Below are 14638 nucleotides of genomic sequence, written 5' to 3'. Positions count from 1 at the left end.
CACAGGGTAGAGAGACTGTGGACCGTGCCTTCTGTACACACAAGATGGAGAGGAAGGGAAACAGAGTCAGCATGACCTGAACTTGGCAAGTCTCCCTGGGCTGGTACACAGCTCAAAGACAGGAGACCATGGTCTCCTGGCATTGGACAGAGCCTGACCCTCCACCCCTGGCTGAGCAGAGGCTGGATTAGATGCCTGGGTACCTGTGGTCAGCGAAGGTCTCGGAATTCTCCCGGTTGAGGGTTCCTGCTGTGGCAAACATGATGGTGGTATCCAGGTCAGCAATGATGCCAGAGACAGCACTGGCTGCTGTGATGCAGGCTTGCGTCCCGCGGTTCCCAGCCTGAAGAGCTGCTAGCACATGAGACACCTGTGGGGTATAAGTAGGGTGACCAGGGGAGCAGAGTAGGTTCAGGCCATCCCACCACACACACCTTCTCCAGCACCTCCCAGAACAGAGCCACTCCATACTAAGGAGAGCAACTGGGAATTGTGTGGTCTGGACACCCCTTCTTAGCTTCTGGTTATTTTTACCTTCTCCCTATCCTATTCAGGGGTCCAGAAGATATTGGACTCTGGTAGTTTACAAATTAATAAGGTTTGCAGGATGGGCATCAGACCATCACTTGTTCCTTCTTTAGCTGCTAAACTTCATTTCTGTACTTGGGCAAGCACTCACAGAAGAACAAGTTTTGTGACAGAAAGCAGTCTTGGAAAGGCAGGACCTGCAGGAGGTCCTGAGTATGCAGGCACATGCCAGGCATGATGAACAAGCATTTGTTTTGCTTTTGTGATTTTGCTTACAAGCACTGCTGCTCTACCTCTATCAACTAGAGTTTCCAAGCTGCGTTTTCACCTGTTAGTCAGAAGTGTACTCTTAAGACCGACTGTCCACTATGCCAGCAAAAGGTGACGGGGAGATCAATCACCCAGCATGAGCTGCAAGCTTGGCTGGAGACACAGCAAATGCTACGCCCACCACTGCAAGACTTGATTTGGAGAGCCCCAGGCTGCCACCAGTGTGTAGATCTGTCCCCCCCGGCAAGCCATCATCAGGACATCAGCAGGCAGCACCTGGACATCACACTCGGCCATCACAGCACCTGCTGCTGTTAGGGTGCCTGGAGGAGGATCCACCCTCCACCCTTTCAGCTGCGCAAGGCGAGTGTAGTTGAGAGAGCCAGCAGAGCCCAACACAAGCAGGGGAGAACCTAGTATCATGGCTCCAAGGGCAGGTACGTGGCACAATCCAGCATCCCATTCACCTTGCCACACCGTCACCCCTCTCTGTGTACAACTTACCTTCTCAGAAACCTTGCGCGCACTCTCTATCAGCTCCTTCTTGGTGTAGGCATCGCTGGGGCTGCACTGCAGGGCTCCAGCCTTGGTGACCAGGGCAGCACAGCCATGACCCAGCTCCTGCACCCGACGCTTGATGTGGGAGCCAATCTGGAGAGGAACACGTGCATGAGAGAGCCAGCAGGGAACTAAGCCCCACATCCACAACACCCGCTGGTGAACACCAGCCACCCCCACCCAGCTACTCTCTCCCAATCTTTCCACTCAGGACAGGGAAAAAAGGAAACATGGCTTTGCACCACATTTCCACACCGTGTTGCAGGGAAGGTGTGAATGCTTCCTGCCCCCAGTTCCGCTGGGATGTTTGAATGTCCCTGTCCTCTGCTCTCACACCCCAGCAGACCCTGCTGTGCCTCATGGCATGCTCCCGCACTCCCCCATGCTTGCACCTCCTCGTTCTCAGCAGTGAGGGCAGCCGGCTTGGCCTCTTGTGCCAGCTGCCCATAGTCGTTGGTGAGCTGGTTGGCCAGTATGCCCAGTTCATCCGGGTTGGTGGTGGATTTGGTGACCTGCCAATGGAAGAAGAGCAGGAGTTGGAGCAGCCCTACACTGGGACAGACAAGCACAGAGGGTGACCACCTGCCTCGGTGGCAGGCAGTGCTTTCTACAGTGGCAGGCTTGATCGCACCCACCATCTCCTGAACAGTCACTGCGATGGCCTTGGCTGTCTTCACCATCGTGGTCTGGTAGTCCACAAAGGTCCCCTCTGGCTCGCCCATCGGCCCCTCGTCCAGCTGCAAGAGACCATCAGGAAGCTCTGGCTCCAGCTCCAGCCCCAAAGACCTTTTAGCGTTTGACCTTGACTCCTCTCCCACCCCCAGCCCTCACCAGGTCCTCTCCACACTCCCCTCACCTGGTTGATGGCCTGGGTGATGGAGTCCACCATACCCCCCACAACACCTGCAGCACTGGCTGCCTCATTCAGGGTTGTGGTCAGGTCCTCCACTGCTTCCTTCATCATCTGCACGGCCTCCTCCAGGGCCTCCTGAGTGTGGGCAGCTTGCTGCAAGGATGAACCAGAGTGACGGAAGGCAGGCTGTGGCTCCCCTCCTAACAGGGATGCTGCACACTTATCCCAGATTTCCATGTCTGGCACACGCATGTGGCACCATGCAGCACCCACGCACATAGGGGAGCACACCACTGACACGTGTCCCTCCGGCTCACCTTGGGGTTCCCACCAGCCTCCTTGGCTGTGTACAGCATCTGTAAAGCGGACTCGGCCAGTGTTTTGGTCTGGTCCAGGAGGTTCATCTGCTGCTGGTGGTTGGGTGTTTTGGAGGCAGCACCGACAGCTGCCATAATAAGCGGCTCAAAGTACTGAGCCATCTGGGACACCTAGGGAAGAACATCATCAGCACCAGCAGCTTCCATTCCCAGCTGCCTTGTGCCTCTCCTCCCACCATAAGCTTCTCCACACACAGTGAGGGCCTTGTCAGCAGCTCCCCATCCCCATGTTACCTTGTGCCCCAGCTGTGAGGCCTCGGCCCGTGCTGCGCTGGCTACAGGCTCAATCAGGTTGCTGATCTCCTGGACAGCTGTGATCATCTGGTTGTGCAAAGCCTGTTGCGACGAGAAGGTGTTGCATGAGGCTGCAGCAGGGCTGGAGTCACTGCATGCAGCTGGAGGGAAGGACACCTGTCCCTGTTAGGCTTGCAGCAGCACATCCCTGACCCACCTCCTGGGAGATATCTTCTCGGGGGGCCAGCTGCTGGCTGATGGCAGCAAGGGAGGCCTGGTCCACCTCCCGCATGCATCTGTTCAGGACCTCAATGGCCTCGTCACATTCCCGCTGTCCTGGAGCTTTGTCCCTGTGTGAAGATGGATCAGCCCAGCGCTGGCAAGTGCTATGCCATCCTTTCACCCTCACCCCCACCTGGTGCCAGTGAGGGACAGGAGCCATCTTCCTGGGCTTTGGGACCAACCCAGCATCATAGAGCCCAGGCACACTGGCATGCATTCCCATCAACCCATGCCAGGGCTGGGGGAGCAGCTCTTGCACAGGACAAGAGGGACGGCATCTTCCATCCCATCCCTTGCCTCCCCTCACCGGCAGCAGCCAAGGACATGATGAGCCGAAACGTGCCCAGGGATGCTTGCTCATAGCAAGGGTACCTGCCAGCAGGGCCAGGGCCACAGTCAAGTTGGCAGGACTCTCCTCACCTCATGTTGGTGATCAGCTTCTTGATGGAGTCCGAGACAGTGCGAGAGTGGCCAGCCAGCACTGACCACTGTGGTGGGTCCTTGGGGTTGACAGCCAGAGAGCGGGCAGTCTGGATGAGGCCAGCAGAGCTCTCCAGCATGGTCTTGGCTGAAGAGACAATGGGCTCCATGGCTCTGCGCCCCTGCACAGGGAGACGATGGGCAGGTGAGGTGAGGGACTGTGCATGGGAAATGACTCCCTCTCCTGTGACCCTCACTCTGGAGCAGCCCCTTGAAGCCCAAGGCTTGCTACCATAACCCCATCGCAACCCCACAAGGCACTAGCCCCACAATGGGACTCTATCCCAAGCTCAGGCAGTGGCACAGCTCCTCCCCACCCTGCAGCAGCCCCTGTCACAGCTGGGCCACATCCCCCCTGCCTCTGCAGCATCCCACCTCCGGGCTGATCTGGGCAGGAACGGTGGCAAACTCTGGGTTGGAGGCGAAGGCCGTCAGGTTATCCACAGCCTCTATGAGAGGAGCAGTGGCAGCACGGCACCGCTCCCGGTTCTCCTCGTTGAACTCACCATCCAGGGCCTGATGTGGAGAGACCAGAGCAGTTATCCAACCCCCGTCATGCCCCAAATCCCATCCCTACCACTGTGCCCCAGCAGGCACACCGCACCTTGATGGTTTTCACCAGGTTAGCTGTGCTGTTGGCCACCTCCTTGGCTGACTGGACAAACTGGCGCTTGGCCACAGGGTTGGCGGTGCGGGAGGAGGCCAGGCGGCAAGTGTTGCACAGGGCTGAGGTGTGTTTCGCTACAATGGTGGCTGCTGACAGCACCTGCAGGGAACAGCAGGGTAAGGCAGGATCCACCCTGACTCCCCACCCCTGCAGCTCTCCCTTCCCACCATCCCCACATGAGGCACCAGTGACCACAGCAGTCCCTCCTGGGACCCAAAAAGAATCACCAAAGTCCTGCACGCCCATAGAGCCCCCCATCTGGACTGTCACCATTGCACCAAAGCTGCAAACCGGTTCCTAGTACAGCTGATGGGGCCTGATGAGATACTAGCCATAATCTTGGCCAGCTCGTGGGATGCTGGTCTTCCAACTAGCTTCACACTCCCTTTTGAGCAACAAGATGCCTGTAACAGTGCCCCCACCTCACACTCACCTGGGACTGGGTGCAGGCAGGGTCCACCAAGTTCTGGCAGGCCATCTGGATGGCTTGGTTAGCTCTGGCAAACTGAGTGGGGTCTACCAAGCCCTGCTGTCCAGCCTGGCTGTTGGGGTCCGACACCCCCACAAGGTAGGCAGCCTAGGAGCACAAGAGAGGCAGTGAGAGTCTGCGCACAGTGGTGAGGCTCAGACCAGGCACAGGCTGTGGAGGAGGCTGACAGCGCTGTCCCACACAGCCAGGCTTGGAGGGGCAGGGGAGGGGTGCACACAGCACCTATGCACCAGGAGTGATGCTCAGAGCTGGAGCTGAGTGCATCTCACCTGGGCAGCTGCCTCCGTCAGCCCGCAGAGGGCTTTAGAGGCCGCACTGATGGAGTCACCGAACTCAGGCAGTTTGCTGTTCTTGGCATTCTGGGAGATGCCAGCCATGGATTCGCCCAGCACCTGCAGGACATACCATGCACTTGTTAGGAAGATCACTTCCCACTCAGGCAATGCTCCCAGGCTCAGAGCTCACTGTGTGTCATCAGCAGGGGAGGAACCACCTTTCCCTTTGCTCCTACATCCTTCCCAAACCCTCCCTCTGTCCTTCCTGCCAGCTCAGGACTCACCTTGGAGTTCTCCATGACACTGTCAAGGCAATTGAAGTAGGACATGTCGTTGACCGTCTGGGTGGGATTCTCCAGCAGCTCCTTCACAGTCTGCAGGGACACAGGTGTCACATCCAGGCAAAGGGTCTGTGCCCTCCACTTGCACCTCCTCTTTGCTCCCTCCTGCCCCTCGCCATGAGTGCAGCTCCCCACTCCCCACCACCTCAGCCTCTCCACTGCCTCAAGATGGGGCTTCTCACCTCCAGCTCCCGCAGGGCATTGTCACACTCCTTCTGGCCTGGCGCCTGCTGGGTGCACATGGTGATGAGCTGGTTAATGCTGTCAGTCACAGCCCTGCAGGGGACAAGGGAGAAAGAACCACAGCTCAGCGCCAGCCCTGCAATGTGACCCCACTGCTACAGCAATCTCACAGCGTTCCTCATACCGTGCTGCTGCCGCCAGCTGATTCTTGAGGTTGGGAGCTGCAGGGTCAGCAGAGAGCGCCTTTGCAGCCAGCAGCAGCTTGCTGGAGGACATGGAGATGCTCTTCAAGTTCGACACCACCTGTGCCTGGTCTTCCTTACTCTGCAAGAAACCAAGAAGAGTTACCTGCAGCAGATTTCCAAGCTCCACACCCACCCTGGGTCTTCTCCAGTGGTTTTCAGGCTGAACCAGTTCCTTTCATCCAACTCACCTGCCAACAGCAAGGATACGGTGGCAACACTTGCTGAACTAACCCAAGCCACCTTCTCCCTGCTGCTGTGGTTTTGCACAGCTCCAGGACCCCATCTCACCAGCTGCACTGGTCACAGCCACCCTAACCACCGCTGCCAAGCCACCTTCTCAGGCATCCCAAACCTCTCACAATACCCAGGACCGCCCAATGGGCATCTGCTCTCACCGGGGACTGGCTGGCCATCTCCACTCCCGCTTGGAGGAACTCATTGAAGTCCTGCCCAAATTTGCCGGAGGACTTGGCCAGGTCTTGAGGGGTGCCACGCGATGCCTGCACCAGCTCGTTCGCAGACTGGTTGAGCCCTGCGGCTGCCTGGTTCAGCTGGCTCTGTGCCTCCTGGAAGCTCTTGGTGCTGGGAGGGAACTGGAGGCAGGGAGAGGGGTTAGATGAGGCAGTGAGGAGGATGGGGATGAAGGATGAAGGTCTAGCACATGCTTGTGATATGCTAGAGGAAGCCAGTGCAGACTGACTGGCTTGCATCCCTAGAAGGCTTCCCCCTCCCCCTCCCGCCCCAGCTCAGCTCACCGAATCTGCAAGCAGCCTCTTGCTGGACTCTCCCACCATGCGGATGGCAGCATCCACGTCTCGCTGCCCCGGCAGGCAGTTGACACAGCGGCTCAGGGCCTGCGACACTGCCTTGGCCACCTGCAGAGAAGCAAAGAGCTGTCACCATCCCCCAGCCAACCTCGTGCCCTTCCCGCAGGCAGGCAGGTCACACCGAGGTACCCATTCTCCCCACCTGGGCCAGGCGCTGCTGGCTCTCTGGGTCACCAGGCTTGGCCACCGCTTTCCGCGCCTCCTCAATGAGGTTGTTGGCTTTATCCATGACATCGCTAGCGCACTCCAGCATGGCGCTCTGTGCCTGTGGGTCAGGGGTGGTGGCCGCCACACCGCGGGCAGCCTGGCTGAGCGAGCGCAGGGCCTGGGCCACCTCCCGGGCAGCAATCCCTGTGGGGGATGGAGAGGTCAGCGGCTGCCAGCATGGCCCCCTCCCCACTCCCAGCCATGGCACAGAGGCGATACCTGTGTAGTTCTCATTGCCCTGGGCTACCTCTCCTAGGAGATGTGCGATGGCAGAGCTGACTGCTTTCGTGCTGTTCCCTAGGTCCTGGGCACACTTCTCCATCTGTGGTGGGATGAATGGGGACATGCTGGTGGGCTGCACTTCCTGGCAGCTCCCTTGCCCCAGCAGCCACGCTACATTACCCTGTGCCACCCTTCCCCACACGCTCACCGTCTCTCCTGGCAAAGGCTTGAGCTTGCCATCGCGGGCGGCTGCCTTGGCTTCCTGCAAGTCCCTCTCCAGGCTCTGTACCAGACCCAGTGCTGAGTCTATCTCAAGAGGTCCACATGCCTCCTGAGCCTGTGATGGGAAAGAAGGGAAGGTGAGTGGGGTGACCTCTGAGCCCACCCTGCTGTAGCAGAGACCATGACCTGTTACCAGGCTATCCCCACTGTTCCCTCCTGCTCTAACAGCTGGGGTCCAATCCCTCTCACCTTCTGAGCGGCTGTGCGGAGCTCAGCCAGAGCTGCAGCCAAGTTCTTGGCACACTGGCTGAGCTGCATCGCGGAAGCTTGGTCTGTGATGGTAGGGACAGTGGCCTTAGCTGCAGCTACCATCTTCCCACCAGGCTGCCAGGCCAAAAGAAAAAACAGTGAGAAGGGGATGAACACGTAACATCTCTCCGCTGCCCATGTGCAGCAAGTTTCCCAGTATCTTAGTAGGACCACGCACAGCAGGAAGGTTGTTAGTGCCAGAGCTCGTATGGGAGACTCCAGGCAGCACGCGTACCTGCAGGAAGTTCTGGCTGGCAGCAATGAGAGCCAGCTGGGCACTGGGGCTGTCTGGCTGCGACTGGCTTCCTCGCACGCCCTGCACCAGCATCGGGATCTGCTCTGCCACCACCTGCCAGAGAAGAGGGTCACTGGAAAGGCTCAGCCAGGAGATGTACCTAATCCAGGATCAGTGGCTGAAAGATCAGCTCCTGGGGGAGCTGCATGAGGACCCCAAGGTCCTGCCTGCCCACTGCCACTAAGCATGAAGCCCCATGGCTGATGGGAGAAGGGATGGGGAGAGGCAGCACAGGAGATGCCAGGATCAGGCCTGGGCCCTTACCTTGCAGCTCTGCACCAGTTGCTGCTGTGCAGCAGGGTTCTTGTTGGAGGAGGCAGCGTGCTGCGCAGCGGCGATGGTCTGGGTGGCAGAGGCTGCAGCTTGTTTGGCTGCATGCTAGCAGAGGGAGGCACGTGTTAGCACTGGCAGCAGGGCAGCCTGCCACACACCAGCACCCAGCTCCCCCTAAACTTCTCCTGTGCCTCCACCTGTGACACCAGAGCATTCCCAGCACCCTCAGTGCTCAGTGTCCCAAAGCAACATGGTGGACACAAGGAAAGGGAAGAGAGCAGTGGGCAGGTCCCTGCAGGATGCAACACAGACACTATACATGAAAAGGACTTGTATCCCTCCAGGAAGTGCATGGATGAGGGGGCTCCTGGTCAGGTCTTGCTCACTGACCACGCCTGCTTGTCCTCCATGGCCCCTTTCCCAGTGTCTCACCTCCAGCTTGTGCACAAGCTTCTTCTTGATGGCATTCTGGGCTGCTGCGTTGGTCGCCATGCGGAGCCCCTCTGCTGCCTCACGCAGCCGCTGCTGCTGCTCCTCACTGTCTGGGTGGGCTGCGGCTCCCTGGAGAAAGCAGGAAACCCATTCAAAGCTTGCAGGGACCACAGGGTCCCTTGTCTTCCTGACACAGCAGCTGTGCTCTGGCCCACAAGGCAGCTCAGCTGCTTAGGAAGTTGGGGAGATGCCCAAAGCCTCTTGGGGAAAGCTCAGCAGCAGAAGAGCTCCAGGAAAAGCCTCACTCCACCACACCTGGCCTGGTGCAGGACCTTGCTCTGGGAACTGCTCCCCCACCTAGGGGCTGCTTGTCCCCATCCTTGCAGTGAGCCAACCGTGTCAGGCAAGGCTGGAGGCCAAAGCCAGTGTCTATCCTCCCCCATGCCACTGACCTTTGCAGCCTCCACCATCTTGGCAGTGGCATCAGCCAGGATCTTGGCTGCGCTCAGCAGCTTGCGCGAGTTCTCCAGGTCTGTCTCTCCCTCTGCATCAGCTTTGATGGCATTGACGAGGTCAGAGGTGGCCTGGGCCAGAATACGAGCCTGACGCACCATTTCCCCTGGGACAGAAAGGAAGGGTGGCCCATTAGCAAGTCCCATGGGCTTCCTGATATCTCCCCATCCACCAGGTTCTACCCCAGGTGACATAAGCTGCTCTCACCAGCATCGCCCATGGAGCTGAAGATGTTCTCAGTGACATTGAGGATGGTGTCGGTGGCCTGGTCGTAGCGCCCAATGGGCTGCCCACCCAAGGCGTGCTGCTTGATGTGCTGCAGCAGGTCATTCAGGGCCTGGGTGACGGCTGTGGCTGCCACCCCCACCTGCTTCAGGAGCTGGTCATCATTGGTGGCTGCTTTGGAGGCTTCCACACAGCCCTCCGCCGACTTGGCCACCAACTTGCCAGCCTCGATTAGCTGCTCCTGGCAGACTGGGGAGCTGATTGTAGGAGCCACTACCTGGAGGGGGAGAGAAAGCACGGTGGGCTTCTAGCAGGACCTGTACAGGGACAGCTGCCTGCAGTTTCTGCTGCTCCGAAGATAATATTCAGTGCTTGGGCACAGTGGCATGGACCCTAGCCTGAGGCAGCCCACGCTTCTGGTGCCAGACCCCTGATCTCCCACCGGAGGACATGTGGTCCTGGCACACCTACGACCCCACCATGGAGCTGCCACCAGCCAGATGATGCTTGCAGCCATGCTGAGGCAAGGGTTAACCTTGCTGCTTACCTTGGTGCAGGCCACCAGCTGGGAAGTGGAGAGGGCACACTGGGTGGCAGCAGCGATCACCTGCGTCTGCAGTGCAGCATCCTCTGTTTTCTGAGCCACGTTCTTGGCTTTGAGCACCAGTGCAGCGGCAGCACTGGCCACTGCCTTTGCCAGATGCATGAGCATGTCCTGGGGAGGACACAGAGGGTCAGTTTGTGGAGGCACAACAGCAGGAGCACCGGCAGCCACCAGAAGGGCTCTCATGAAATATTCAGTGGGGAAACATGAGCTCTCAGGGCCTTTCATCCACTCTGTCCCAACACCAGCAGCACTGAACACCTGGAGTGGCTGGCAACACCTTGACCCCATGTCTATTGTGTGCCTCAGCCAGTGGTGAGGCTGTAACCTGCCCTTGAGCTGCAGCCTGCACCATGGCACCACCACAAACACCATCCAAAGCAGCTTGGGCAACACTCACCATCACCGCAACACCCATGACCTGCTCTATGCCCACTCTCCAGGCAACAACCTGTGCCGAGTCCCTGATTGTAATATAGCAACAACCTTCTGCAAGGCACTGCCAGTACTGCTTGGCAAATGGCAAAACAATGATGGACTGCTCCGTGAAAATGGCAGGCACAAGCTGGCTGCAGTACAGCCACACCAGTGTAGCTGCCTGTCCACAGGCTCACCCTACCAGCAAGAGGCAACTGGGGATGCTGCCCACACTGGTCACCTGTACTGCAGGCATACCAGCTGTTTTCTAGCTCATTAGCAACCGACTACGTCTCTGCTGTCATTCCCAGGGCTAAGGGAGAGGTATGACCCAGCAGCCAGCCTCCTCTCCCCAGGGGTGGCAGGGAAGGCATTGGGCCACCTTGGCAGCATGTAACAGGCAGCAACCAGCCCATGGCAAACTGCTTTCCTGCAGGGCATCAGGCAGAAAAGCACACTGCAGCCTTCAGGATTAGCTCCCATGGCACACTGCTGGTGAAAACTGACAGCACCAGTACTAGACAGCAAACACTTGGGGCAAAGACCTTGGTATGCAGGGCAGCGCTCTCTGCCTGCTGCGCCTGCAGTCCTCCTGCCATGTGTGTGCTCACAGCAAGCGGCCCCACACCCCATGACAGCTAAGCCTCTGGCCACCAAGCCAGAAGTATCACAGCATCCCCTCACCCCCTGCAAGCCAAAACTACTCCTGCTGCAATCCGCCACCTTTCCAGACAGGAAGAGAGACCGCAGAGCACATGCACCCAGCTCCAAAGTCCCCAGACCACCGCATCCAAGCCCAAATGAGGGAAGCAGATACACTCGGGTCTGGCAGCTGCAAGGCAGAGCATCCCACTGCACGTGTGCAAATCATCTTCCAGGTTCTAAGGCTGCCCCTTGGGGCTGCCCTGTCCTGGCACTGCCACCCGGCTAAGCATGGCTTCCTGTCCCGGCGCTAGCTTTTCTACTCCCCTTGGCTATCTGTCAAGGCTTTTCTGCTCATGTTGAGGCTGTGTGGCTGCCACAAACAGAAAATCCTTTCCGGAGTCTGCTTTGTCTATACTACAGCTGGATCCTCCCTGCAGCACGGTGTACTCTTCTCCCTTGTGCTGGAAGGAACAGTTGTGGGAAAGTAAGCCAGCTAAGAGTCAGCTCAGCCAAAACAAACCACCCCGCCAGGCTCCAGGTGCCCTGGGTATCTGATGGGAGCAGGCAAACAACTCCCATTGGCAAGGAGTGGCAGGCAGGAGCTGAGGCAGCTACAAGGATGGACTCCCAGGGCAGCGCCTGCCCAAGCAGTGACCCGAGTGCATGGACTTCTGAGAGCCAACCACCAGAAAAGCAGATTTTTATAAGAGCCCTTCTCCCAAGAGTTCAGCTGATAGTCCCCAGAGGAGCACCCCTCACAGTGGAGGGGGCAGGGTCCACCAGGCCATCCATGCCTACAGCCCCCCCTTTTACCGTCTTTGGGTCAGAGGCAGGTAGGATCCAAGCACGCCGGCTTTCTGGGATCTACATGGGAATCCACAAGATAAGATGCGTTACATCACAGCGGCTCTAGGGACAGAGGTGGGCAATGGCCTGTCCCCTCCCTCAGCAAAGTCACTGCTGGGCACCAGCCACACTTCAGTTTGGAGCCCCTCCTGCCATGTCCTGTGCAAAGGCTGATAGTTTTAAGGAGTGGGTGTCCCTGGTTGCCACCGAGTGTGCTCACCTGGAACCGGGGGTCGGTGTCACTCTCCCCAATCTGCTGCAGCAGCTCCCCACTGGTCTGGCCCACAAGGCCAGCAGCCTGCAGGAGATTCTGGCGGGGCTGCAAGGAACAAGGTAAAATCAACAGCAGGCTCATGAGCCAGCCCTGAAACCTCATCACCTGATACTACCTGAACCACCCTCGGCTTCCACCCTCCTCAGCCCCACAGCCCCTCTGGCCCCCCACCTCGGCGCTGGCAGGCTGTGCTGTTTTCAGCAGGTCTGACACTGCGCTCGCCAGGTTCTTGGCTGCCTGCAGAAGCTGCCGCCCGTTCCCTCCCTCATCCTCCATCAGTGCAGCCAGCAGCTTCACGCCCTTGGACATCTCCGTCAAGTTGGAAGAGATGGTGGTGACGGCACAGCCCACAGCAGTGTAGTCTGTGTCCGCTGGATCCCCTGCACAGGGAGAAGACGAGTCACGATGAGATACACTTCAAGTGATGCTCCAAGAGTATCCCTGTGCCCGTCACTGATATGGTTCTCATTCCTGGGAGCCTGGGGAAAGACTCTCTGGCTCCTAAGCCTGGAAGGTTGTCACATCAAGTGAGTTTGGGCAGGAGGGCCTGGGGAAAGAGAGCTGCACTGTGTCATGGCTGTGCCTGGAGCTATGGCAGGGGACTGGACAACATGCTCCTGGTCCAGAGGATGGCTGGTCAGCCAAGGACTGGGAGGAAAGGTCTGGGCTGGATACAGGCAGGGATCTAAAGGCAGGGTGAGCCCATGGGGGCATGGCCAGCTCTACAGGCATGTTAGCAGCAGTCGGGGTTGATTTAGCTCTAGCTGGGGCAGGCTGGCTCCTTCAGTCTTTTAATGGAGGGCAGAAGCCATGACCGTCAGCCAGACAAGAGACCAAGCCTTCCCCAGAGATGGGGCACCCCTCTTCTCCAACCCTTCATATACCTGCAGTGAGGTTGACCACTGAGGCTGTGCCAGCAGTGATAGCATCCACTTGGGAGTGGATCTCATGCTTCGACTCATCCATCTTGTTTTTGCGCCAAGCTTTGGATGCCTGAAATGGGGAGAACAGAGTCGGGAGATGGTGGTGGAGGTAGTGTGTAGCTGCACCCATGCTCACACAGAGAGATGCAAGGAAGAAGAGACAAAAAGGGAAGGAAGAGCTGTGACCACCCAAAACTCCCCAGCCCAACCTGACCGCGCAAGTCCCCTCCACTCCTGCCCCCAGAGTCAGATACAGCCCCACTCTTTGCAGGCAGATCTTCCCAGGAGCTGCTGACAGCTCTCCTAGGAAAGAGGCCAGCCTCACCCAGCCCAGCCAACAACCTCCAACAAGGTCCCCCCCTCAGCATCCTGCCTTCAGCCAGCACTCACAGCATCCTGCCCAAGGGGCGGCAAGGTCTCGAAGTCGTCCAGTGTGGCCTGGGCTGCATGCACAGCCTGCATGCTGGAGTTGATGGTGCCAGTCAGGGCTTGCTGGGCTGAAGTCTGCAACACAGAGACAGACTGAGGTACAAGGAAGGCTCAAAATCTAGGAAAATCTAGGACAGTGCTCTAGGTAGGCGTCTCCACAAAGGGGGTGCACCTAGCAAAAAGGGGATCTTCCTCTCTGCCCCTCCCACTAGGAAACGGTCCATCCCACCATGGGTACAAGTAAGATCTCGCAGTTAACCAGCTCTCAGGGAGTGGGGAGCAGTGCAGTGGGACCCCACAATGCTTTTACAGCAAGGCCCATAGCAGGCTAAGTGAGGCCAAAGAAAACAGCTTCCTTGTGACCTTTTCCAAGCACTTCTCCAGCTGCAGAGAACATGGAGGGCACCAAAGCCAGGCAGAGGGCTCTGCTGCAAAACACAGCACTGGTGGGGCTGGCCAAACACTGCAGCCTGGGGCAGCTTAACCTGAAGGAGAGGCTGTGGCCACCAGCCAGGGGAAAATGCCAGGGCGTCGCTCAAGTTTGCAGAGCAGGAGTGGGAGGACACCAGCTCAGCCAGCCAGCAGCACAGAGGCCCTGCTCTTCACAGCAAGCCAACACCGGGCCACGGATGCAGATGGATGGGTCTAAATGAGCCCGATGGGCACCTTTCGGAGTTTGCGTGCTATGGTGGGCACAGGGAGTGCTTACCAGAGGAGGCATGTGCCCTCGGTGCATCTGGCCACTGGTGATTTGCAGTTGAGGCTGCGGCATCGTGCCCACCTGGAAGTTTTCTGGCCCTCCAGCTCCGGTTCGCATGATGGCTGGCAGGGCCACTGAGCCCAGCTCTGCCTTGCCTACACGGTTGAACTGCTGCTGCAAGACAGTGGACCTGAAACAGGGAGAAATACCAGGTCAAGGGATGCCCACAGTCCCAGCAAGAGGCTCTGCACGAGTGCCAGTAGCACTTCCTCCAGACGCGCTGTGTTGCAAACTTGGCTGGAGCCCACTTTCCTTTCAAATTCCACTTGGCAGCTAACTTGCTCCTGGAGGACTTACTTCTTTGGAGACACGGAGTCTTCCAGCATGGTGGACTCCTCATCCCCCTCCAGTCCAAAGTGGTCTTTGCTCTTTTTCTGCAGAGGGAAAGAGAAAACATGTCAGCCAGCAAATTCCTCCCAGCCTTCCCCTCCC

The 14638-nt window shown here is 58.3% G+C and overlaps 1 protein-coding gene across 3 annotated transcripts in view; it reads right to left on the bottom strand.

Annotated features, from left to right (window-relative positions):
• The window catches only part of TLN1 (talin 1), a 35404-nt gene that overhangs the window by 8462 nt on the left and 12304 nt on the right, over positions 1 to 14638 (bottom strand). For 2 of the 3 annotated variants that reach the window (XM_055698888.1, XM_055698889.1), the window contains exons 12-46: positions 14504 to 14580; positions 14156 to 14336; positions 13408 to 13521; positions 12979 to 13087; positions 12266 to 12474; positions 12041 to 12139; positions 11788 to 11838; positions 9856 to 10023; positions 9291 to 9585; positions 9023 to 9189; positions 8571 to 8699; positions 8130 to 8243; positions 7806 to 7919; positions 7511 to 7645; positions 7248 to 7376; positions 7037 to 7139; positions 6753 to 6961; positions 6539 to 6658; positions 6179 to 6376; positions 5723 to 5862; positions 5538 to 5631; positions 5299 to 5388; positions 5009 to 5131; positions 4683 to 4826; positions 4187 to 4348; positions 3958 to 4098; positions 3523 to 3704; positions 3038 to 3170; positions 2821 to 2922; positions 2527 to 2697; positions 2213 to 2362; positions 1992 to 2093; positions 1749 to 1868; positions 1303 to 1449; positions 204 to 370 (exon numbers count right to left, since the gene is read on the bottom strand). In XM_055698888.1, the coding sequence (XP_055554863.1) occupies positions 204 to 370; positions 1303 to 1449; positions 1749 to 1868; positions 1992 to 2093; positions 2213 to 2362; positions 2527 to 2697; positions 2821 to 2922; positions 3038 to 3170; positions 3523 to 3704; positions 3958 to 4098; positions 4187 to 4348; positions 4683 to 4826; positions 5009 to 5131; positions 5299 to 5388; positions 5538 to 5631; positions 5723 to 5862; positions 6179 to 6376; positions 6539 to 6658; positions 6753 to 6961; positions 7037 to 7139; positions 7248 to 7376; positions 7511 to 7645; positions 7806 to 7919; positions 8130 to 8243; positions 8571 to 8699; positions 9023 to 9189; positions 9291 to 9585; positions 9856 to 10023; positions 11788 to 11838; positions 12041 to 12139; positions 12266 to 12474; positions 12979 to 13087; positions 13408 to 13521; positions 14156 to 14336; positions 14504 to 14580 (4889 nt within the window). The remainder of the gene's footprint in view (positions 1 to 203; positions 371 to 1302; positions 1450 to 1748; positions 1869 to 1991; positions 2094 to 2212; positions 2363 to 2526; positions 2698 to 2820; positions 2923 to 3037; positions 3171 to 3522; positions 3705 to 3957; positions 4099 to 4186; positions 4349 to 4682; positions 4827 to 5008; positions 5132 to 5298; positions 5389 to 5537; positions 5632 to 5722; positions 5863 to 6178; positions 6377 to 6538; positions 6659 to 6752; positions 6962 to 7036; positions 7140 to 7247; positions 7377 to 7510; positions 7646 to 7805; positions 7920 to 8129; positions 8244 to 8570; positions 8700 to 9022; positions 9190 to 9290; positions 9586 to 9855; positions 10024 to 11787; positions 11839 to 12040; positions 12140 to 12265; positions 12475 to 12978; positions 13088 to 13407; positions 13522 to 14155; positions 14337 to 14503; positions 14581 to 14638) is intronic. The other variant, XM_055698890.1, reaches the window with a different exon arrangement.

Source organism: Falco cherrug, chromosome Z (assembly GCF_023634085.1).
Source record: "Falco cherrug isolate bFalChe1 chromosome Z, bFalChe1.pri, whole genome shotgun sequence".
Taxonomy (NCBI): Eukaryota; Metazoa; Chordata; class Aves; order Falconiformes; family Falconidae; genus Falco; species Falco cherrug.
Note: the sequence above shows the minus strand (reverse complement) of the source record. Positions and strands in the feature narration are given on the sequence as shown.